This window comes from Carcharodon carcharias, chromosome 11 (assembly GCF_017639515.1).
Source record: "Carcharodon carcharias isolate sCarCar2 chromosome 11, sCarCar2.pri, whole genome shotgun sequence".
Lineage (NCBI taxonomy): Eukaryota > Metazoa > Chordata > Chondrichthyes > Lamniformes > Lamnidae > Carcharodon > Carcharodon carcharias.
In genome coordinates, this window is record NC_054477.1 from 165,442,862 (window position 1) to 165,468,755 (window position 25,894).

Consider the following 25,894-nt stretch of genomic DNA (forward strand, 5'->3'; position numbering starts at 1 on the left):
ACCTGCAACTGAAACAGGGCTTCATGTCATCAGGCTTTGGCTCACCTGACCATCCATTGAAGAGCTGCTCCCGGACGTGAGATAAAAGTGGACCTCGGCTTGTCCACTCACGGATTTGTTTGGCCTGGACAGGGGAGGAATCCAAAAAATTTAAAACTGAGACAAGTTCTTGGGGAATTGGAACCTTCACGTTGTTATCTGGCAGGGGGAGGAGGCTCAGTGAGTCAGTATGTGTGATCTGGCTTTCCGATTGGTGAATAAAAGTGTATTCGTAAGCAGCCAATATCAGTGCCCACCTCTGGATGCAGGGAGATGCGATGTCGGGGGGGTGGGGTAATCGCTTTATCCTCCACAAATAATCCCAGCGAGGCTCATATTCAGATATAATCTGAAAATGATGACCCCTGAGGTATTGATGGAATTTCCAACCACCAAACACGACAGACAAGCCCCTCCTTCTCAATTTGAGAATATTATCACTCTGAGCATGCGAGATGTATAACCAATGGGTCATTTGGAGCCAACTGCCATCCAACGTGAAAGTACAGCCCCTGCTCCATAAGGGGATGTGTCACAGCTTAAAATCAATTCTTTCTTTGGGTCAAAGTGGGCCAGTAGGGCTGATGATCTTAACAATTGCTTTACCTTCAGAAACGCATCCTGGTGCAGAGCTTGCCAAATCCATTTATGGTTTTTCTTAAGCAAAGTGCATAATGGAGCCAGTGTGGTTATAGATTTGGGAGGAATCACCCATAGTAGTTTATTATGACCAAGAAGGTCATTAGTTCTGTAATAAACAAAAACAAAAACAGAAAATGCTGGAAAATCTCAGCAGGTCTAACAGCATCTGTGGTGAGAAAGACAGAGTTAACGTTTCGAGTCCGAATGGCTCTTCTTCAGAGCAGTTCTGTAGTTCTGTAGTTCAGAGCAGTTTAGTTTAGTTCTGTAGTGTTTCTTGGTGCAGGTACCTGGCGAATAGCCTTCACCTTTTCTTCCACAGGATGCAGGCCCTGTGTGTCGATCTTGTGGCCCAAGTAAACTACCTCTTTGGCTTGGAAAATACATTTCTCTCACTTCAAGCACAGCCCCGCTTGTGAGAAGCATTTCAGCTCCTCCTCCAAATTTGCTAAGTGTTCTTCGTCAGTTCGTCCAGTGACTGAGACATCATCCAGATAAACAACGACATGGGGCAGTCCCCGAAGCAGATTTTCCAAGGGACGCTGGAAAATAGCACACACCAATGAGACCCCAAAGGGTAGTCGAGTTTATTGATACAATCCTCAATGTGTATTGATGGTCACGAATTCCCTACAGCCTCCTTCCAGATCCACCTGCTGGTAGGTGTGGCACATGTTGAGTTTGGAATGTGTGATGCCCCCTGCTAATTTCAAATATAATGTGTCAATCTTCGGTCTTGGGTCTCTATCAAGTTTGGCCACTCTGTTTACAGTTAACTTACAGCAACCGCATAAGCAAACACTTCAGTCTGACTTAGTACGAGTACTATGGATGTCACCCACTCATAAAATTGCACAGGTTGCAAGATAACCCATTTTTCCAGCCCGTTTAACTCGACCTCAACCTTGTCCCACACAGCACAAGTGACTGGGCTTAAATGATGGATTCCTTTATTCAAGTGTCTGAACGTATGTTCTCCTATGACAGACACTGATGCCCCAGTATCAACCTCCATCTTGATGGGTTGTTTGTTGACTTTACTGACAACCTGGATTGGCTCACTTCTACCCACTTTCAGGTTGTATAATGAATAGATGTTTAGATTCTGCTTCCTCTGGTTCTTCAATGAGACAGATTTTGCGATTTCCACCTTTGTTTTAAAATGCTGTCACAGCCGAGCTGGACACTACCGCACATTATGTGACCATTGCAGTGACGGAAGAAGCATTCGATATTTCTGAACTGTCGATGCCCTGCAGGCTGCCTGGATGCATTTCTCTCACTAATGTCATGGGGTTTCACAGTAGCATTGTTGTTCTTCAATGGTCTGTACATAGTGGGTGTTTCCCGCCTTTTTGCGGAGTACAACGTTTTCGCACCTTTTGTTTCTGGCCCTTCCCGCCCTACAAGACGGACAGCAACATTTTGTGTGTCTTTTATTGCCTCCGAGTGTCTAACAGCGTTCTCCATGGCTGGTGCCAATTCTAATGCCTTACTGAAGACTAGGTTAGTTTTACATAGCTATCGCTTTTGAATAGCATCGTTCCCAATTCCACATGTCACCGGTCTCTCAACATGTCACTAATTGAAGTTCCAAACTCACAATATTCCATTAATTCCTTTAAAGCAGCTACATAGCCAGCGATTGTCTCCCCTGGAAGCCTGATCCTTGAATTGAATTTAAAACGCTGCATAGTGATTGAGGACTTTGGCTTCAGGTTGTTTTTTTTTTAAACAATATTGACTAACTTGTCCAAAGTTTTCATATCGGGGGTGTTCGGTGACGCAAGGCTGTGGGTCAGCCCATACGTTTTGCTCCCACATGCGGACAAAACGTCCTCCCCGCAATGTTGTTAGTGATAAAGAAGGACACTGGGCGGTTGATGTAATGAGACCAGTCATCGGAAACGGGGTCGAACAGTTCAAGGTGCCCAAACTGCTGCATGCTCAATGATTAAGGAGACTGCGCTTTCAAACAGCTGCAAGGTGGTGGCAAAGTAACATAACTGGCTCACTGCAGCTTTCTTCATTGTGTCAATTGATCTGGTTTATCCTCATCACTAGTTTTATGTTTTTGGTTATCAGGTTTGCTTTGTCTGGTGAACACTAGCTGCGCCCTTGATATTAACACAGTTGGTGCTTGAAACAATACAGGCAGAGAGACCGATTCACTGAACAAACATTGGTAGTTTATTGGAACTAAGAACAGAGCACGAACACCATGTGTCCATCTTCAATCACCTCCAGTTCTAGACTTCCAGTTACCCAAGCTGTGTAGCGATTGGTCAATACAGTTACATGGTCAACTAACAACATTCTCTTAAAGGTACATAGCTCTCCACTTTACCACAATCCCACAACTTCAAAACCTCTGCTTCAAAAACTTGACTTCAGACAACGCAACTTCTCAGGCCTGCATCGAATATGGACTAAAATGATCCAATAAGTATCATTTTATATTACTTTGTAACTAATCTTTGTTTATGTGTCAATAACTTTATTTGTTCTTATGTAACTTCCAGACCAATAGAGTGAAATAAACTAACATTTTCTCTTTTTAACTAAAAAGGCTTTGCTGCTGGGTTATGTTAAATTGAACGTCTCACTCCACAGGTAAGAAAATACACAACCATGTACAAATCTATTGTTCACAGGTGACTTCGGGGAACACTTTTATGTGACACTACACACAGCCTGTTTGTTGCACTGCATTACTGCATGGTTTTGCATGCACCTTAAAGGCAATGTGAATTCAGCGTGGCCTGTTTCAACTGCATTATGTTCTCCATTGCTGCACAGCCATGCACTTGTGCAGCTTAGAAAGAACAGTGGCCAGGAAAGGAGTCACTTGTCACAAAATACCCAGTTTCTGACCTGCTCTTGTCACCACAGTATTTGTCCAGCTGAGAGTTTTTGCTCAATACGAACATACAATTTAGGAGCAGGAGTAGGCCATTCAGCCCCCTTGAGCCTACTCCATCATTCAATAAGATCACGGCTGATCAGATTGTGGCATAAACTCCACATTCACACCGACACCCAATAGATTCTTGACTAACAAGTGAGTCAAAGGTTATCTATGTCTGTCTTAAAAATATTCAATGACCCGGCCTGTTCAATCTCTGGGGAAGAGAGTTCCACAGGCTCATGCCCACTGAGAGAAAAAAATTCTCCTCAACGCTGTCTTAAATGGGAGAGCTTTTATACTTAAACTGTGTCCCCTAGGTTTAGTCTCTCCCACAAGAGGAACATCCTTTCAGCATCCACCCTGTCAAGGCCCCTCAGGATTTAAATGTTTCAATAAGATCGCCTCTCATTCATCTGAATTCCAATACAGGCCCAGCCTGCCTAACCTTTCCTCATAAAATAACCCCTCCATCCCAGGAATCAGTCAAGAGAACTTTCAATGGTGACCCCAAGAGAACTTTCAATGGTGACCCCAAGAGAACTTTCAATGGTGACCCCAAGAGAACTTTCAATGGTGACCCCAAGAGAACTTTCAATGGTGACCCCAAGAAAGTTGATAGGTGGGAATTCGATAATGGTAATGCACAGAAATGTCACAGACAGCTGGTTAGAGTCTTTCCTGTTGGTAATTTGCCTGGTACTCATGTGGTGCAAATGTTATTTGAATCAGAGTAGGATCAAGACTATGGGATGACGCAGGGCAGCAGGGTTAATTTGGATTGCTCTAGGTAAAAGCTGACACAAACACAATGGACTGAAAAAGCCTACTCCTGTGCTGTAAACCTCTAGAGTTCTATGACTGCGACAGTCCACAGCAACTGGAAGGGAGGGGTCAGCAAGAATGGCCAGCAAGGAGGTGGCGGGCAATACGAATGGCATATTAACCAATAATAAAACTGAAAAGTTGGCGGTGTCAAACCACCTAAATGCTTGGGGCTTTGTAGAAAAACTATGAATTCTGGGTGTTTTCTTATTCTAAATAAAGGAAGAAATTAATTGGTCTATTACAACAAAGAAATACTTGGGAATAAACAATGGAATACACAAATAAATACTGAAATTTCGGCAAAATATTCATCTTTACAGAATTTATACAACCAACTAAAAAGAGTAAGCTAGATCAATGTGCTAAGTCCTGCTTTGTACATTCCAACAAAGGGTCAAAGTTGGGCTTAAAAAGGTCTCCAAGGGATCAAGTAACTAAAATTGCTAAATATTTAAAACTGTTTACTGAGACTCTGAAGGGGAGGGAAGAAAGAAGATAACTCTTTACAATAGAGTTAATAGGAAAAATTTCACTCTTTTGCAAACTAATTTGAAAACCTGAGATATGACCAAATCACTCAAGAATATGTGGGAGAGATAAGGCCAGATCAGAGATGTAAAGAAGGTCATCAGCATATGGGGAGAGTTTCTACTCAACTCCACCCAGTGTATCAACACCCTGTATATATCCACAGGTCCGCACTCAAACTGCCAGAGGCTCAATAGCAATAGCGAAAAGTAGGGAGGAAAGGAGAGAGCCCTGTCGAGTACAGCGATGGAGATCCAAGAATGTGTGTGGATATTTTTGTACATACTGAAGTGACCGGTAAGGAATACAACTGTTTTATTCATTTTATAAAAATGGGTCCAAATCCAAATTTTTGAAGAGCGAAGAAAAGGTAGCCCCATTCCACTCTATCAAAAGCCTTTCCTGCACCATAGTTCTAAGAACCTCAGGAAGAGGAGTAGTTGAATGTGTATAAATAATATTGAAAATACGCCTTAAATTAGAGAAGGATTGCCTGCCCTGTATAAAACCTGTCTGGTCAGGAGAGATAATAGATGGAAGAACAGGTTCGAGACAGTGGGCTAAGGCTTTAGCTGGTACCTTGACACCCACATTTAAAAGGGAAATAGGCTGGTATTAACTGTAATGCAGAGGACCCTTATCCCTCTTCAAAAGGGTAGACAAAGATGCCTCGTGCAGCGTAGGAGGGAGTGTTTTAGTGAGAAGGCATTCCAAAAACAGAGACAATAATAACAGGGAAAGTTGTGATAAGAATTTTTTTTAAATAAAATTCTTTTGGAAATCCTTCAGGCTCTGGTGCCTTATTACTTTGCATGGATTTAATTGCCTTTAATAGTTCATCCTGGGAAAGGGGTGAGGCTGATTTTGCTATTGGAACAGATTTTGTGGATGAGCGATCTAAATTTGGGTTAAGAACACAGTTGAAGTCTCCTCCAAGAAATAAGTGAGCTGAGTCTAAATCGGGTATGGAAAATAACAAAAACAAAAATACCTGGAAAAACTCAGCAGGTCTAACAGCATCTGCGGAGAGGAATACAGTTTTATCGCCACCTTCTGGCCCATTTCGATCCCTTCCCCCCACCCCGCCCCCAACCCCACCAGGGCCATCTGCCACTAGCTTGTCCTGCTTGCTACCCTTAATGTCTCCATTAGCACATTCCTTAGATAATATCACCACCATCAACACCCCTTTGTCCTTTTGTCTATGACATCTTTGGCAGTCTCTTCTTGGCCCCCTATCGAGCTCTACCTGTCCCACCCCCCTCTACCAGCTTATATTTCACCTCATTTCTCTATTTCCTTAGTTCTGATGAAGAGTCACACGGACTCGAAACGTTAACCGTGTTCCTCTCTGCAGATGCTATCAGACCTGCTGAGTTTTTCCAGCTATTTTTTTGTTTTTGTTTCAGATTTCCAGCATCCGCAGTATTTTGCTCTTATCTATGGTAAATAAGAAGTTTGAAATGAAACAGTGATCATCCCAGTTGGGTGCACATACATTAGCTAGGATCAATGGACAGTTAAAAAGTCTGCCTTGTACTATAACACAGTGGCCATTAGGGTCAGCTATAACGTGAGGGTGAACAAACTGAATGCCTTCATGGATTAGAATTGTCAAACCTCTTGCTTTACTAAGAAAATTAGAATGAAACATCTGCCCAACCCAACCCTTCTGCATTGGAAAGTGGTCAGATGTATGTGAGGAAGGTAATGCCCACTTTCAAATGATGTAAATGAGAGCGAACTTTATTCCTTTTAACTGGGTGATTTAGACCTTTCATATTCAAGGTGATAAAATGGATTGGAAATCGCCCTGTGAGGCCTTAATATTAGTGGACATTATAATAAAAGCGTATCAAAGCATATGGCCCCCTTAGGTTAACCATTACAGATAAAGGATTTAATATTTTTGAACCAGAGCTCATCCACCTGAAGAATGTTAAACACTGATAAAAAAGAAAGTATATCTGTACATTTGGAAAACAAGAAAAAGAGAAAAAGGAAGAGAAGTGAAGGGAGAAAAAAAAGGAGGGGAAGAAAAGCTTACATCAGCTCCCCGAACAAGGTGAATGTTACAAAAACAGAATTACCTGGAAAAACTCAGCAGGTCTGGCAGCATCAGCAGAGAAGAATAAAGTTGACGTTTCGAGTCCTCATGACCCTTCGACAGAACTGAGTAAAAATAGGAGAGGGGTGAAATATAAGCTGGTTTAAGGTGGGGGGAGAGAAGTGGGGGGGGGGGATGGTGGTTGTAGGGACAAGTAAGCAGTAATAGAAGTTGATAATCAAAAGATGTCACAGACAAAAGAACACAGAGGTGTTGAAGGTGGTGATCTTATGTAAGAGAATGTGCTAATTAAGAATGGATAGCAGGACACTCAAGGTACAGCTCTAGTGGGGGTGGGGTGAAAACAGACCAGCAGGGCATAAAAGGTATAAATTTAAAAATAATGGAAATAGGTGGGAAAAGAAAAATCTATATAAATTATTGGAAAAAACAAAAGGAAGGGGGAAGAAATAGAAAGGGGGTGGGGATGGAAGAGGGAGTTCAAGATCTAAAGTTGTTGAATTCAATATTCAGTCCAGAAGGCTGTAAAATGCCTAGTCGGAAGATGAGGTGCTGTTTCTCCAGTTTGCGTTGGGCTTCACTGGAACAATGCAGCAAGCCAAGGACAGACATGTGGGCAAGAGAGCAGGGTGGAGTGTTAAAATAGCAAGCGACAGGGAGGTTTGGGTCATGTTACCCCTCACAGCGAGTGTACTATTCATACCTATCTTACCAGTGTGTCTTGAAAAGACAGCACACGTTAACGCAACATACATTCAAATATCTCAAACAAAAGTATTGTAAAGCTCGGCATATGCTAAAGGTGCAGAATCTGTCCGGATCAACAGTTTTGTAATGCAGTGCTCAACAAGAGAGGGGGAACATAGAGAGAGATTCAACTCTCAAATAATTAAATTGAACATTGGCAAAAGGAAAAAAAAACACCCATAGGGTTTATGTAAAACTTCCTGTGCAGTTTGGATAGAAGATACAAAGAGATTGGTAGAACCAACAAAACTTATCGTGTAGCAGAACCATCATGCACGGTTACCTAATTAAGCATCGAGTACCATTTTGTCCCGGGTGAAGTGACCTTATCTACCTGTCCCGCTACTTTAAGGGACCGGTGGACATGTACAACCAGTTCTGTTGAAGGGTCACAAGGACTCGAAACGTCAACTGTACTCTTCTCCGCTGATGCTGCCAGACCTGCTGAGTGTTTCCAGGTATTTCTGTTTCTGTTTTTGTACACCAAGGTCCCTCTGATCCTCGGTATTTCCCAGGGTCCTAACATTCATCGTGTATTCCCGTGCCTTGTTTGTCCTGCCCAAGATCATCACCTCACACTTATCCGGATTAAATTCCATTTGCCACTGATCAGCCCATCTGACCAGCCTGTCTATATCCTCCTGTAATCTAAGGCTATCCTCCTCACTATTTACCACCCCACCAATTTTCGTGTCATCCGTGAACTTACTGATCAACCCTCCTACATTCAAGTCTAAATTGTTTACATATACCACAAACAGCAAGGAACCCAACACCGAGCCCTGTGGAATACCACTTGAGATAACTTTCCATTCGCAAGGGCATCCATCGACCATTACCTTTGTTTCCTGTTACAAAACCAACCCTTTATCCAGTTTGCCACATTACCCTGAATCCCATGGGCTTTTACTTTCCTGACCAATCTGCCATGTGGGACCTTGTCAAAGGCCTTGCTAAAATCCATGTACACAACATCCACTGCACTACCTTCATCAACCCTTCTTGTCACTTCCTCAAAGAATTCAATCAAATTTGTGAGGCAAGACCTTCCTTTAACAAATCCATGCTGACCATCCGTGACTAGTCCATGCCTTTCCACATGACAGTTAATCCTATCTCTCAGGATTGATTCTACTAATTTGCTCACCAACGATGTAAGACTAAATGGCCTATAATTGTTTGGTATTTCCTTTGATCCATTTTTAAACAATGGAACTACGTTTGCATTTCTCCAGTCCTCCGGTACCTCCCCTGTATCTAGTGAAGATTGGAAAATCATCCTCAGAGCATCTGCTATCTCCTCCCTGACTCCCTTCAGCAGCCTCGGAACCAATCCATCTGGCCCTGGTGACTTATCAACTTTCAAGGATTTCAACCCTTCGAGTACTTCCTCTCTCTTTATGACTATCCCGTCCAATATCTCGCAGTGTTCCTCCTGGACTACTATATCTACATCCTCCCTTTCCTTTGTAAACACGGAGACAAAATATTCATTCAAAACCCTTCCCACAGCCTCTGCATCTACACACAAGTTTCCATCTTCATCTCTGATAGGTCCCACTTTTTCCTTAACTAACCTTTTAGCATTAATGTACTGGTAAAACATCTTTGGGTCCTCTTTAACTTTACTTGCTAATCTTTTTTCATGCCCTCTCTTTGATTTCCTTATTTCCTTTTTTACTTCGTCTCTGCACTTCCTATATTCGTGTAGGCTATCTGCAGTGCTTAGTTCTTTGTGCCTATCGTACGCTTTCTTTTTCTGTTTGATCATCCCCTGTATTCCTCTAGACAACCAGGGAGGTCTAGATTTGGCAGCACCACTCTTATTTTTGTAGGGGACATGTCTACTTTGTACAATTAGGACCTCGCTTTTTAGTGCTTCCCACTGGTTTTCCACTTTTTATCCTCCAGCAGTGCTGTCCAGTCCACCTCAGCCAAGACCCTTCTCATTTCTGCAAAATATGCCTCCCCCCAGTTCAAAACTTTTACTCCTGCCTTATCTCTGTCCTTTTCCATGGTAATGCTAAATCTAACTGAATTGTGATCACTGTCCCCGATATGTCACTTCACCCACTTGCCCTTCTGCGTTCCCCAAGACTAGGTCTAGAATTGCATCTCCTCTCGTTGGGTTTGTCACTAATTGGTTGAAAAAATTTCCTGGACACACTGCATGAATTTTTCTTCCTCAGTGCCCCTTATATTGTTTGAATCCCAGTTGATATTAGGATAGTTGAAGTCTCCTACTATTATTGCCCTCTTGTTCTTACAAGCAGAAAGTTGCCTACATATTTGTTCTTCTATCTCCCTTTCACTATTTGGGGGTCTGTAGTATACTCCCAGTAGTGTGACTGCCCCTATTTTTTATTTCTAAGCTCAATCCATAAAGCCTCGTTTGTTGATTCATTTAGTATATCATCCCTTCTCACAACTGGAGTTGATTCTTTAACCATTAGTGCTACCCCCCTCCTTTTTTATCTCCTACTCTATCATGTCTGAAGACTCTATAACCAGGGATATTAAGCTGCCAGTTTTGTCCCTCCTTTAGCCAGGTCTCCATTATAGGAATGACATCTTGCTGCCATGTGTCTACCTGTGTCCTTAATTCAACCAGCTTGCTTGTAATACTCCTTGCATTGAAGTATAAACAGGGTTAACCCCGACAATTTCCCTTGCTGGACACTTTTTAAAACTTTGTTTCTCCTGTAACTCCATGTCTATCACAACGTCCCCAGCTAATGTTCTACCTCCATTTTTCTGATCTGAATCTGACCTATCTGATCCTACTCCTGGGATTCCATCCCCCTGCCACACCAGTTTAAATACTCCCCAACAGAACTAGCAAAAGCCCCCGCGAGGACACTGGTCCCAGCTCTGCCTGGGCGCAGCCCGTCCGGTTTGTACAGGTCCCACCTTCCCCAGAACCTGTCCCAGTGCCTCAAGAGTCTGAATCCCTCCCGGCTACAACATCTCTCCAGACACGTGTTCATTTGGTCTATCCTCTTATTCCTGCTCTCGCTAGCACGTGGAACTGGGAGTAATCCTGAGATTACTACATTTTGGAGAAATTACACCAATTGGAGAAGTCACATTTGTTTCCAATTTATTATTCATATTGTCCTGCTTCACTTATTTATTCAATCATTCATGGAATCGGAGCATTGCTGGAAAGGCCAGCATTTATTGCCCACTCCTTGGGAGGGCGCTGGTGAGCTGCCCTGCAGCTTGCTAGGCCATTTCTCAGGGCAAGTCAGAGTCAGCCACATTGTTAAGAACAAAAAACTGCGGATGCTGGAAATCCAAAACAAAAACAGAATTACCTGGAAAAACTCAGCAGGGCTGGCAGCATTCCGCCGATGCTGCCAGACCTGCTGAGTTTTTGCAGGTAATTCTGTTTTTGTTTGACATTGTTGTTACATGTGGGCCAGGACAGGTAACAATGGCAGGTTTCCTTCTCTACAGACATTAGGGGATCAGTTGGGCTTTTACAACAATCTGATAGTTTCATGACAACCATTACTGATGTTATTAACATTAAGAGGTTGTGGTGGAAGAATTAATCCAGGCTGATCTTTTGGTATAAGCTGGTTTATTTTTAAGGCAACTCCTCAATGCCACTGACTTCCAAGTCGCTTCCACACAAAGTGTTCCAGCCGTGTCCTTTTTATTCTATTTAGATGAGATAATCAATATCCATCACCTGTTTAACTAGCAATTGATTTTAACAGGGTTAATTGCTTTATTAACAGATTCCCCTCTTTTTAAATTGAAACTAAAAAAAACTTAAACAACATTTTTTTAAACAAACAGAAAGAAATAATGTCATGAATTTCCACATCTATAATTCCCGAATTTCATCTGATAGTTGGTGACTTGAGTCAACCCATTGTATCTTTTATGCTGGCTAGGTCTATTCGTAGTCTTTTCTCAGTGATACGTTTCATGGAATGAACGTTGTCCCAAAGGGACCGGTTATTAACATAACATTCTATGGGCAAAGTTTCCCCACATTGCCCTAGTGTAATATTTCTGTCAGTATATTGGATAAGTAAACCCCTATCTCTAATGCCTCTACCAAGGTCAGCGTTTCAGCAGCTAAGGTGATTTTCACTACCCTTTTTATTTTCTTAGCCTCCCAAGCCAGTGGGCAACATTTATCGTTCTTTCCCACCAAGAATACGATAAACATAAAATCTGAACATGTGTTAGAGTACCCATCTGGTATGTGAAGCATCACTAAAAATGGCCAATCTCATATCTTCTGGATCACCCAAGGCTGGAAACTTGAGCACACAACTCACTGAAATTATTTTTTTTTTTAAGTGTTTTATTTGCTCTCAGAACATGCTCAACTGTAGCATGTTTCATCATGGTACTCAGCTCCATCACATCATAACTAGCGTCAGGCCTTGCTTGAGTGCACAACCAGTTCAACTGCCCAGTCAAGCTTCTCAACTGTTCTGTTTCTTCCTCGGTAGCAGGATCCTCTTTTTGTGAGAATCTACCACAAGTTATTGGGATATGATTAACCCTTTCTAGATAAGATTGCTGATTCAATGTCGCTGCTAATTTGCTATGCTTAATGTCTAAACCTATGTATTTAAAGCCCCTGAAGCCGGACTTCTGACCTGGAATCCCTTCCTTATCTTCTCAATTACCCATTGTTCAAAGTCTACAGAACCTCCACACAGGAAATCATCAACAAGCATGGTAAAGATTCCAGCTAGTTTCTCCTTATGGTACCAGAACATTGTGTGGTCTGCCTTTAACTGAATGCAACCAGTTTTCAACAGACCTCACATAAAAATACCAAACTCTTGACGCATCTTGACCCGTAAACACACTTGTTCAATTTGCATAGCTTTTCTTCTACATCCCCGGCTTCTTTGGGTGGTTTCAAAAAAGAACTTCCCTTTGAAACTTCTCCCCCTGTAAAAACGCAGCCTTTATATCAATCGATTTGCACTCCCAACAATAGGATGCCAAAATAGCTAAATAAAATCTTCAAACTCACTTTCCCCGCAGTTGGTGAGTCCACTCTGACATCCTGATCTCCTCGTCTCTCTTCAAAGCCTCGGGCTACTAATCTCTCTTTGGTCTTATAGGTGCCGTCTGGGAGTCCTATTCTGTACAGATCCATCTGTGAGATAAAGCTGGCTGTCCTCTGTCAGGTATTTCAGAATATATCCCAGATTCCTTCCAATTTTCTAACTCTTTCCGTTTGGCTTCCTTTATCAGCTCACTTTCCAATTTATTAACAGCTGCTAGAATCTCTCTTGTCATAAGGACTTCTACTCCTATTGTGATTACGAGCTTGCTCTCTAGTCTTCCTTGTTAAGCTACGGCCTCTTCTCACATTCCTGCACCTTTCTGGACTGCTACGATATGATCATCTTCCCATGCGAACACAACTCTGTTCGCAAGTCTGTAGTTTTTTTCTAGGGTCACGACCACTTTCTGGTTCACCGGCAGAACTCAGACTGCGCTTTCTGGGTTTCCACACCTTTACCTCGGTTTGCTAATCGATAGGTCTGGTCTCCTGTCCTTCATCCTGCACATTTAGCCAATGTTTGTATTTACCGATGGCCTTTCCAACTCTCCCTATGATGGCGCCATCCCTCCACACACTGATCCCTTCTGGCATGTACGTTACCTTTGTTCCTACTTTGGGTGGCTGCCCTTTTGGATGAATAGCGTTGTCCTGTACCTCAGTATTACTTTGTTCATAGTCAGTCAACCCAGTATCTGCCATCATCTGCGCCTCATAACTACCCAGTGTGTGTTTATGTGAAGTGCATGGTGCCTCCTCACGTTCCATGTCCTGTTCAGAACCCGTAAAGGTTTAGTCAGTGTCAATTAATTGTGAAGAGTATACCCTAACAGTTTGATTGTCTTGTTACACAATTACTACTTTCTCATCACTCCCTGTTACCTTGCCAGGAACTTTCCAGACTTTCAGGCCTTCCCTTTTATAATATTCCACACTTTCTGGTCTTCCCTTTTATAATATTTCACACTTTCTGGCCTTCCCTTTTATAATATTCCACACTTTCTGGTCTTCCCATTTATAATATTCCACACTTTCTGGCCTTCCCTTTTATAATATTCCACACTTTCTGGCCTTCCCTTTTATAATATTCCACACTTTCTGGCCTTCCCTTTTATAATATTCCACACTTTCTGGTCTTCCCTTTTATAATATTCCACACTTTCTGGCCTTCCCTTTTATAATATTCCACACTTTCTGGCCTTCCCTTTTATAATATTCCACACTTTCTCACCTTGCCATTTATAATATTCCACACTTTCTGGCCTTCCCTTTTATAATATTCCACACTTTCTGGTCTTCCCATTTATAATATTCCACACTTTCTGGTCTTCCCATTTATAATATTCCACACTTTCTCACCTTGCCATTTATAATATTCCACACTTTCTGGTCTTCCCATTTATAATATTCCACACTTTCTCACCTTGCCATTTATAATATTCCACACTTTCTGGCCTTCCCTTTTATAATATTCCACACTTTCTGGCCTTCCCTTTTATAATATTCCACACTTTCTCACCTTGCCATTTATAATATTTCACACTTTCTGGCCTTCCCTTTTATAATATTCCACACTTTCTGGCCTTCCCTTTTATAATATTCCACACTTTCTCACCTTGCCATTTATAATATTCCACACTTTCTGGCCTTCCCTTTTATAATATTCCACACTTTCTGGCCTTCCCATTTATAATATTCCACAATTTCTGACCTTCCCTTTTATAATATTCCACACTTTCTGGCCTTCCCTTTTATAATATTCCACACTTTCTAACCTTCCCTTTTATAATATTCCACACTTTCTGACCTTCCCTTTTATAATATTCCACACTTTCTGGTCTTCCCATTTATAATATTCCACACTTTCTGGTCTTCCCATTTATAATATTCCACACTTTCTGACCTTCCCTTTTATAATATTCCACACTTTCTGGTCTTCCCATTTATAATATTCCACACTTTCTGGCCTTCCCTTTTATAATATTCCACACTTTCTGGTCTTCCCATTTATAATATTCCACACTTTCTCACCTTGCCATTTATAATATTCCACAATTTCTGGCCTTCCCTTTTATAATATTCCACACTTTCTCACCTTCCCTTTTATAATATACCACACTTTCTGGCCTTCCCTTTTATAATATTCCACACTTTCTGGCCTTCCCTTTTATAATATTCCACACTTTCTGGCCTTCCCATTTATAATATTCCACACTTTCTGGCATTCCCTTTTATAATATTCCACACTTTCTGGCCTTCCCATTTATAATATTCCACACTTTCTCACCTTGCCATTTATAATATTCCACACTTTCTGGCCTTCCCTTTTATAATATTCCACACTTTCTGGCCTTCCCTTTTATAATATTCCACACTTTCTGGCCTTCCCATTTATAATATTCCACACTTTCTCACCTTGCCATTTATAATATTTCACACTTTCTGGCCTTCCCTTTTATAATATTCCACACTTTCTGGCCTTCCCATTTATAATATTCCACACTTTCTGTTCTTCCCTTTTATAATATTCCACACTTTCTCACCTTGCCATTTATAATATTCCACACTTTCTGGCCTTCCCTTTTATAATATTCCACACTTTCTCACCTTGCCATTTATAATATTCCACACTTTCTGGCCTTCCCTTTTATAATATTCCACACTTTCTGGCCTTCCCTTTTATAATATTCCACACTTTCTGGCCTTCCCTTTTATAATATTCCACACTTTCTGACCTTCCCTTTTATAATATTCCACACTTTTTGACCTTCCCTTTTATAATATTCCACAATTTCTGACCTTCCCTTTTATAATATTCCACACTTTCTGGCCTTCCCATTTATAATATTCCACACTTTCTGGCCTTCCCTTTTATAATATTCCACACTTTCTGGCCTTCCCATTTATAATATTCCACACTTTCTGACCTTCCCTTTTATAATATTCCACACTTTCTCACCTTGCCATTTATAATATTCCACACTTTCTGGCCTTCCCTTTTATAATATTCCACACTTTCTGGCCTTCCCTTTTATAATATTCCACACTTTCTGGCCTTCCCTTTTATAATATTCCACACTTTCTGACCTTCCCTTTTATAATATTCCACATTTTTTGACCTTCCCTTTTATAATATTCCACAATTTCTGACCTTCCCTTTTATAATATTCCACACTTTCTGGCCTTCCCATTTATAATATTCCACACTTTCTGGCCTTCCCATTTATAATATTCCACACTTTCTGGCCTTCCCTTTTATAATATTCCACACTTTCTGGCCTTCCCTTTTATAATATTCCACACTTTCTGGCCTTCCCTTTTATAATATTCCACACTTTCTGGCCTTCCCTTTTATAATATTCCACACTTTCTGACCTTCCCTTTTATAATATACCACACTTTCTGGCCTTCCCTTTTATAATATTCCACACTTTCTGGTCTTCCCTTTTATAATATTCCACACTTTCTCACCTTGCCATTTATAATATTCCACACTTTCTGGCCTTCCCATTTATAATATTCCACACTTTCTGGCCTTCCCTTTTATAATATTCCACACTTTCTGGCCTTCCCATTTATAATATTCCACACTTTCTGGCCTTCCCTTTTATAATATACCACACTTTCTGGCAGTCCCTTTTATAATATTCCACACTTTCTGGTCTTCCCTTTTATAATATTCCACACTTTCTCACCTTGCCATTTATAATATTCCACACTTTCTGGCCTTCCCATTTATAATATTCCACACTTTCTGGCCTTCCCATTTATAATATTCCACACTTTCTGGCCTTCCCTTTTATAATATTCCACACTTTCTGGCCTTCCCTTTTATAATATTCCACACTTTCTGGCCTTCCCTTTTATAATATACCACACTTTCTGGCCTTCCCTTTTATAATATTCCACACTTTCTGGCCTTCCCATTTATAATATTCCACACTTTCTGACCTTCCCTTTTATAATATTCCACACTTTCTGGCCTTCCCTTTTATAATATTCCACACTTTCTGACCTTCCCTTTTATAATATTCCACACTTTCTAACCTTCCCTTTTATAATATTCCACACTTTCTGACCTTCCCTTTTTTAATATTCCACACTTTCTGGTCTTCCCATTTATAATATTCCACACTTTCTGACCTTCCCTTTTATAATATTCCACACTTTCTGGTCTTCCCATTTATAATATTCCACACTTTCTGGCCTTCCCTTTTATAATATTCCACACTTTCTGGTCTTCCCATTTATAATATTCCACACTTTCTCACCTTGCCATTTATAATATTCCACAATTTCTGGCCTTTCCTTTTATAATATTCCACACTTTCTCACCTTCCCTTTTATAATATACCACAATTTCTGGCCTTCCCTTTTATAATATTCCACACTTTCTGGCCTTCCCTTTTATAATATTCCACACTTTCTGGCCTTCCCTTTTATAATATTCCACACTTTCTGGCCTTCCCATTTATAATATTCCACACTTTCTGGCCTTCCCTTTTATAATATTCCACACTTTCTGGTCTTCCCATTTATAATATTCCACACTTTCTCACCTTGCCATTTATAATATTCCACACTTTCTGGCCTTCCCATTTATAATATTCCACACTTTCTGGCCTTCCCTTTTATAATATTCCACACTTTCTGGCCTTCCCTTTTATAATATTCCACACTTTCTGGCCTTCCCTTTTATAATATTCCACACTTTCTGGCCTTCCCTTTTATAATATTCCACACTTTCTCACCTTCCCATTTATAATATTTCACACTTTCTGGCCTTCCCTTTTATAATATTCCACACTTTCTGGCCTTCCCATTTATAATATTCCACACTTTCTGTTCTTCCCTTTTATAATATTCCACACTTTCTCACCTTGCCATTTATAATATTCCACACTTTCTGGCCTTCCCTTTTATAATATTCCACACTTTCTCACCTTGCCATTTATAATATTCCACACTTTCTGGCCTTCCCTTTTATAATATTCCACACTTTCTGGCCTTCCCTTTTATAATATTCCACACTTTCTGGCCTTCCCTTTTATAATATTCCACACTTTCTGACCTTCCCTTTTATAATATTCCACACTTTTTGACCTTCCCTTTTATAATATTCCACAATTTCTGACCTTCCCTTTTATAATATTCCACACTTTCTGGCCTTCCCATTTATAATATTCCACACTTTCTGGCCTTCCCTTTTATAATATTCCACACTTTCTGGCCTTCCCATTTATAATATTCCACACTTTCTGACCTTCCCTTTTATAATATTCCACACTTTCTCACCTTGCCATTTATAATATTCCACACTTTCTGGCCTTCCCTTTTATAATATTCCACAATTTCTGGCCTTCCCTTTTATAATATTCCACACTTTCTGGCCTTCCCTTTTATAATATTCCACACTTTCTGACCTTCCCTTTTATAATATTCCACATTTTTTGACCTTCCCTTTTATAATATTCCACAATTTCTGACCTTCCCTTTTATAATATTCCACACTTTCTGGCCTTCCCTTTTATAATATTCCACACTTTCTGGCCTTCCCATTTATAATATTCCACACTTTCTGGCCTTCCCTTTTATAATATTCCACACTTTCTAACCTTCCCATTTATAATATTCCACACTTTCTCACCTTGCCATTTATAATATTCCACACTTTCTGGCCTTCCCTTTGATAATATACCATGCCTCCTTGTCTAAGCTGTATTCCTGATGGTCTTATGCGGTGCCATAGAGCCCGTCGAATTTTCTCCAAAACCTCAGCTTTAATGAAAGCTTTTCTGCCCACATGCAAAGTGTTCAGATGAGCAGGAAAAGTGGAGCTAATACTAGTCCCTTCCAGAGCAGGAGGAGCATCTGACAACACTGAAGTTAACTTTGGATTTCTTCTGTACACCAACTGGTATGGACTGTACCCCCCCAACCATTTGCAGAGAGTTCTTTGCATGCACCACCCACGCTAGCGACATTTGTAACTTACAATATGATTGATCAGCTAATATTTCATGTAACATGTCACCTATTACTGGATGGTTTCTTTCACAAAGACCATTACTAAAAGTACTCTCAGCTGCAGTGTACATAACTATGATGTTTAAATTCTTGCACATATCTCGAAATTCCTCATTGGTGAAATCCCCCCATTATCTGTGAGGAACTTTGTTGGTGTTCCTAATCTTGTTCCTACCCACTCCTCCATGACCTTATCAACAATGGTCCTTTTGTCTTTACTATGTATCACAGTGGATAGACTAAATCCGGTTGCCATATCTATGAAGTGTAGTAAGAAAATACCCCTATCCTTGTCCCAAACTCTCAAGTCCATTGCCACTCCATTGTTAAACTCCCTGGCTAGTGGCAGCTCACCACAGGTCACGGTGGTGCCTTGCGATATTTAAGGCAAACTTCACACTGAGCAGTGAATTGTTCCCTAAGGTCATCATATCCTTTGTCGACCACTCCCACATCTCGAAGCAGAGTCTTCAGTTTCTGTGGCACCGGATATGCAAACTGTCCATATAATTTCCAAATGATCATCTTTTTATCCACCAAATTCTCATTCTCAGCAGTTAACAAAACTTCATGAACTCATTGACAGGAAACCTCTGGCTTCCCTAGTGGTAAGCAGCAATGGCCTGACCCAAGTAAAATGTAGATCCACATTTTTCCAAACATGGCTGCTCTATAATTCTTCATATCTCGTGTTATCTGAGCCTTCTTCATAGCAGATCGACCCAACATTAACAGTATCACGCTAAAAACCACATCAGTACTGATAAACACATTGATCTCCGCTATCTTACATGGGAGGATCTCTCGTTTGGAGGATGTTAATCTGTTGTCATCTCTGAACCTGAAGCAGGCAGAGCTTTCATAATCCCTGACCTTCTGCTGGTCTGCCTCATCGAGACACTCCAGACAGCAGACAGGTCAGCCCGTGCCGCACTCTGTAGAAGTGCAACCATTGTCCAGACATGCACAGTTGAAGGAATCTACCATCAAGGTATGCATCACCAGATTCAAACTCTGAGTGATCAATACAATTCCAGAGACAGAGACAGAGAGAGAGAGAGACGAGAGAGAGAGAGAGAGAGACGAGAGAGAGAGAGAGACGAGAGAGAGAGAGAGAGACGAGAGAGAGAGAGAGAGACGAGAGAGACGAGAGAAAGAGAGAGACGAGAGAAAGAGAGAGACGAGAGAAAGAGAGAGACGAGAGAAAGAGAGAGACGAGAGAAAGAGAGAGACGAGAGAAAGAGAGACACGAGAGAAAGAGAGACACGAGAGAAAGAGAGACACGAGAGAAAGAGAGACACGAGAGAAAGAGAGACACGAGAGAAAGAGAGACACGAGAGAAAGAGAGACACGAGAGAAAGAGAGACACGAGAGAAAGAGAGACACGAGAGAAAGAGAGGCACGAGAGAAAGAGAGGCACGAGAGAAAGAGAGGCACGAGAGAAAGAGAGGCACGAGAGAAAGAGAGGCACGAGAGAAAGAGAGGCACGAGAGAAAGAAAGACACGAGAGAAAGAGAGACACGAGAGAAAGAGAGGCACGAGAGAAAGAGAGACACGAGAGAAAGAGAGACACGAGAGAGAGAGAGAGACACGAGAGAGAGAGAGACACGAGAGAGAGAGACACGAGACAGAGAGGGACACGAGACAGAGAGGGACACGAGACAGAGAGGGACACAGAGAGAGAGACACAGAGAGAGAGACACAGAGAGAGACACAGAGAGAGACACAGAGAGAGACACAGAGAGAGACAGACAGAAAGAAAGGGACAGACAAAGAGTGAGAGAGAGGGACAGAGAGAAAGGGACAGACAAAGAGTGAGAGAGAGGGACAGAGAGAAGGGCCAGATAAAGAGAGGGAGGGAGACAGAGACAGAGAGAGAGAGAGGGAGACAGAGAGGGAGAGACAGAGACAGAGACAGAAACAGAGACAGAGACAGAGACAGAAACAGAGACAGAAACAGAGACAGAGACGGAGAGAGAGACGGAGAGAGAGACGGAGAGAGAGACGGAGAGAGAGACGGAGAGAGAGACGGAGAGAGAGACGGAGAGAGAAAGAAAGACAGAAAGAGAGACAGAAAGAGAGACAGAAAGAGAGAGAGAGAGAGACAGAAAGAGAGAGAGAGACAGACAGACAGAAAGATAGAGAGAGATGACCCATTTATGCTTACTCTCTCTATTTCCTGATAGCAAGCCAATCCTCTATCCATGCTATGTTAGCCCCTACACCATAAGTTCTTATAATGCATTGTAACCTTTGATGTGGCACCTCATCAAAGGGAAAATGGGATTAATGTAGTCAGGTCTTTGTTGACCAGCGCAGACATGATGGGCCAAATGGAATGTGCCTGAATGTCTGAGTCTATGGACAGCCTCATCACAGCTGAAGGGATGTTCGCAATAGGCAGAGTACTGAGCATACTCAACCAACATATGCTTGCAAAGCATAGAACATGATCACTAACATTGAATGTGATTATGCGATTGGGCTGCACTTACAGAAAAATCCCGAGTGTGCCAAGAATTACAATAACCATCAATTTAAGATTGTCAGTTGGGCTTGCAATGTAGCTCACTTACTCTTGCTTGAAGCTATATATATATTCATGTACAGGGGACCTGTCCTCTTCAGACAAAAGGAATATGTCCAGATATTGCACCTTTTTTGAACAAACAAAAGCACAAGTGACAATAGCTCCCTGGTGCATTTACCATGGTGGCATCTCGACCAATCAGGGCCGACTTCCCAACCAATCAGCATTTTTTCCCTCATGCCGGATAAATGGTTGCTCCCTTTGAAATTTAGCATTCTTCTTGTGTCTTTGATGAGTGCAAAATGAAAAACTTCAACAGCATGTTTCTTTTTGTTTACAGCAATATGGAACAGTCGTTGTTGATGTGCAGTGTGGCTGTAAACAGAAAAAAACTACTGAGGCCAGGGACTGCGCCAATATTGAAGTGATTTGTTTCAGAAGCATGTATTTAATCCATTATAATTTAAATTTGATTAAATAATTCATTCAGAGCTTAAAATCTACAAGCCAAATTGATTAAACACATAGCCTAAATAATTAAATAAATAAAACAGGCATTTAGAGGCTTGGCAGGAGAGATCGTGTCCACCAACTGTAGCATGTGGAAGTTTGTGGAGAGCTTAACAATCCCGAACAACCACATCTGCTAAGTATCTACATCACAGGAAACCTGAGCTCAGTGTTGTTGAATGGGAATCTTCTGTACAAACATTGTGGGGTAACAGTGAAGGGAATGAGAGCTGCCTGGATACTGATTCCAGAGACAGTCACAGCCCGAGGTCTGGCTGGTGCTCACATTGAGGAGAGTTTCAATGTCTCAGCCTTTTCTCTTATCCAACAAGTATAAGGTTCTTGCTATCTATGTATGAGGACAGGGCTGCAAGATGGATGAGTGAACTGACCTTGGTATAAGATGCCATTCAATTGCGGGTAGTGAAAAAGAATGTGGTAGGACAAGGGGACAGTATAGTAAGGGAGAGAGATACTGTTTTCTGCAGCTGTGACGACGAGTCCCGAAGAATGTGTTGCCTGCCTAGTACCAGGGTTAAAGACATCTCTTCATGGCTGAAAATGAGTTTGGAATGAGAGGGCAAGGATCCAGGTTTCGTGGTTCATTTAGGAACCAATGACATAAGGTACAACTAAGAAAGCTGTTTTGCTGAGGGAGATTTAGAAGTTAGGGTCCAAATTTATAATTGGAACCCCAAAAGATGATAATCTCTGGATCGCTACCTGAATCACATGCAAATTGGCATAAGGTTAAGCAGATCAGAGTTGAATGCATGGCTCAAAGAGTGGTGTGGGAGGACAGGGGTTTCAATTCACTGGGCACCAGCATCAATAATAGGGCAAATGGGAGCAGTTTGTTGGGATGGCTCTAAAATCAAACTGTGGACCAGTGTCCTGACGAACATTATACTAGATCTGTAGATGGGATTAAAACTAAAGAAAAGCAGGGGGAGGATTCAAGCGAGGGGAAATTTATGATTCAAGAGAAAAATCAAGACCTTAGTAGCGTAGCAGTTTAGGGAAAGATATTGATTGGTGACAAAAGGATTACATTGCAAATTACTTACTCTCTGAAATTTGGGGCGATTCACAGAATTCATGAAATTACACCAATTTCATCAGCAAAAGTACTTTATGAAGTTTCATGCCTCCTCAGATTTCTGGAAATTGTAACTAGATTACAAGTTACAAATTACTCATGTTTCATGTCCGACTGTCCACCCAGTTCTCTTCTCCAACACACTAAGCAGAGAGAGGGACTGCTTTAATGGGCAGTACAAATTCTTATAAACTACTCCGGCATTGCTTCAGCTCAAACCAGAGATTGTAGAGTTCAAAGTGTTAAAATAAGATGCTGACTAAAGAGCAACAAAATCAACCACAGACAATGACTTGCCACAAGTTTACCCAAAGGAAGAGTTAGTCTTCACCCTTCCCATTCTTCTCCTCCCTCAATGACTTTGCTCCCACACTCCCAACCACCCAAATCCCAGGATAACCCAGGCAGTGTCTGGAGCTTGACAGCTTTACATGTAGAGGGCCAGTATGGGCTATACCTGTTGTGGGGCATAGACTGATCTTTAAGCCCAGTTCCCACTGGCAGGCCTGTATTTACATACAGCAATCTCTCTTGTTTAGCACCTCGAATGTGGTCCTAAGAAGCAGCGTGCTAACCAAAAATAATTTCCCCTTAAGAAAATATGAAATAAGGGTGTGTAATGTTCCTAGACTGTACCTTTTCACATTAAAAATCTATTGGTTGCCTTGAACCTAACTGATACAAAAATCTTCTAAGTCTTATTAACTTACAGCACGAACTCTTGCAACTTACATCCTGCTCGCCACTTCCCACCTCCAGCTCGCCACCTCTCCCAACCCTTCCAGTTGCTGAGCTACCTGCTCGCTGACCCTTGCACTCATGGCTTCCCTCCTTGACTCTCCTGCTATCCGACCCTTTCCACCTCCCTCTTGCTCACCCTGGTTATGAGTGAGCACTCAGGAGAGGGGCAGTGAGAGGGAGGGAGTGAGTGAGGGTATGAGAGAATCTGTGAGTGGGAAGAAGGAAGGGTCAGGAAGGGAGGCAGCGAGCCAGGAGGCTCGACTAGCGCAAGGCTCCATGGAGGGATGAAGTGAGTTGGGAGGGTTGGAGAGCTCAAGAGTCGGGTGGGAAGCAATGAAGCAAGACTGGGAGAAGTCGGTGAGCAGGGGGATTGGTGAGGGAAGCAGCAAATTGGGATGGTCAGCTAGCAGAAGGGTTGGGGTGGGAAGCAGTGAACGGGAGTGTGTGGTGAGATGATGGGGTAGTGGTAAATGTCACTGACAATCCAGAAACCCAGGCCAATGCTCTGGGGCCACCATGGGTTTAAATCTCATCATGGCTGCTGGTGGAATCTGAATTCAATTAATAAATCTGGAATATAAAGTTAGTCTTAATAATGGTGACCATGAAGCTATCACTGATTGTTGTAAAAACCCTGTGTCCTTTAGGGAGGGAAATCTGCCAACCTTACTTGGTCTGGCCTATATGTGACTCCAGACCCATAATATGGTTGACTCTTAACTGTCCTCTGAGATGGCCCTGCAAATCATTCAGTTCAAGAGCAGTTAGGGATGGGCAACAAATGCTGGCCTTGCCTGTGACACCCACATCCGATGAAAGAATGAAGTCAGCGAGCAGGAGGGTCAGGGGGAACAGGGCAGCTGAGTGACAGTCTGTTCTAAACAAAATTAAGCATTCTCAGTAACTGCCCTAAAACATAAATGGTGGCAGTGCTTTCAGGGAGTGTCCTGAATTTATCAACCTTGCTAAAATGAAAATGTGCTATTAGAACATACTTTAAATGGGGGACATTCTGTATTAAATCACCAAATGAATGAAAAAAAAGAGAAACTTTACCTTTGAAGACACAATTCTGTTATCAGGATATTTTTGCAAAATGTAAGCATCTGTGCCAGGAGGGGGTTCACGATGTCCAATGTAAACTGTCCGACTGTCCACCCAGTTCTCTTCTCCAACACACTAAACAGAGAGAGGGACAATTATTGTCTATAACTGCACAAAAATCATTTTTTGACTAGTTTAGTAACTGCTGCATATTAATCAACTGGGAGTTTTCTAAAGTTAAAGTTACAAAGTATTCACTGGAGAGAGTTTAGAAGTTTAGCCACTTCAAAAGCAATTTAAAGTACTCATAAGTGGAAATCATGTGGCACTCAACTCTGAAATGTGACAAATAGCCTGAAGAAATTTCAAACTTAAATGCAACTCATCCACAAACAAGATGACAATGGTTTGAAAGAGGTTCTGTGTGGACAGGGAGATGGTGCCTCATTACAGAGATCAGTTGTGCTGGAATGTCCCAGTTTGACTTGGCTGCATCAGCTGCAACTCGGAGGTGCCAAATGTATCGGTTATCTACCTAGTAGCCCTTTCCTGGAATGGTTCTTCTGCTAGCACTGAATCTTTGAGCGTGCAGCCTAGGAGATGAGTCGCCACATTCGAGCTGCTCAACAGGGGCTTTTGGGCCAGAATATCTCTGTCCAAGAATGGTTTGTGCCAGCAAAAGCAGTCTGTCTCCTTGGCCTGAAGCTTTTTGTAGCAGGGGAATAGCAGGCTAAATGTCTGCCCATGAACTGTAACTACCCAGGAGCGGAGAGCTTTCTAAAATTCCATATTTCCCTCAGTTCCACTCCCCTTTATCTACCATGGATTCTTGGTACAAAAGACAACCTGGAGGACAGTCATATCACCAACTTAGACGTAGTTATTATATGTACCTATGCTGTGGAGGGAGCATGAAGTCCCAAGATGTTTTCTCCTATATCCTTTTTATTCTCTTTGGTTGTGACGTTAGCATTGCAGTGACACAGGGGATTGTTATTTGCTGTGTAATTCTTTCTTGTGGGTTAATAAGCAACTGTACCCGCGTCAAATTTCCATAAGAACGATAAAAAAACTGCACTGAATTGAATACTGAATGATTGCACTGATGTGAAATATATTCTCGATCAAATGCTAAGTGGGCC

General features: G+C 41.7%; 1 protein-coding gene across 4 annotated transcripts in view; it reads right to left on the minus strand.

Annotated features, from left to right (window-relative positions):
• atp11a (ATPase phospholipid transporting 11A) overlaps positions 1 to 25,894 on the minus strand; it is a 375,081-nt gene that overhangs the window by 314,459 nt on the left and 34,728 nt on the right. For all 4 annotated transcript variants that reach the window (XM_041199613.1, XM_041199614.1, XM_041199610.1 and 1 more), the window contains exon 2: positions 24,765 to 24,887. In XM_041199613.1, coding sequence (XP_041055547.1) covers positions 24,765 to 24,887 — 123 coding nt within the window. The remainder of the gene's footprint in view (positions 1 to 24,764; positions 24,888 to 25,894) is intronic.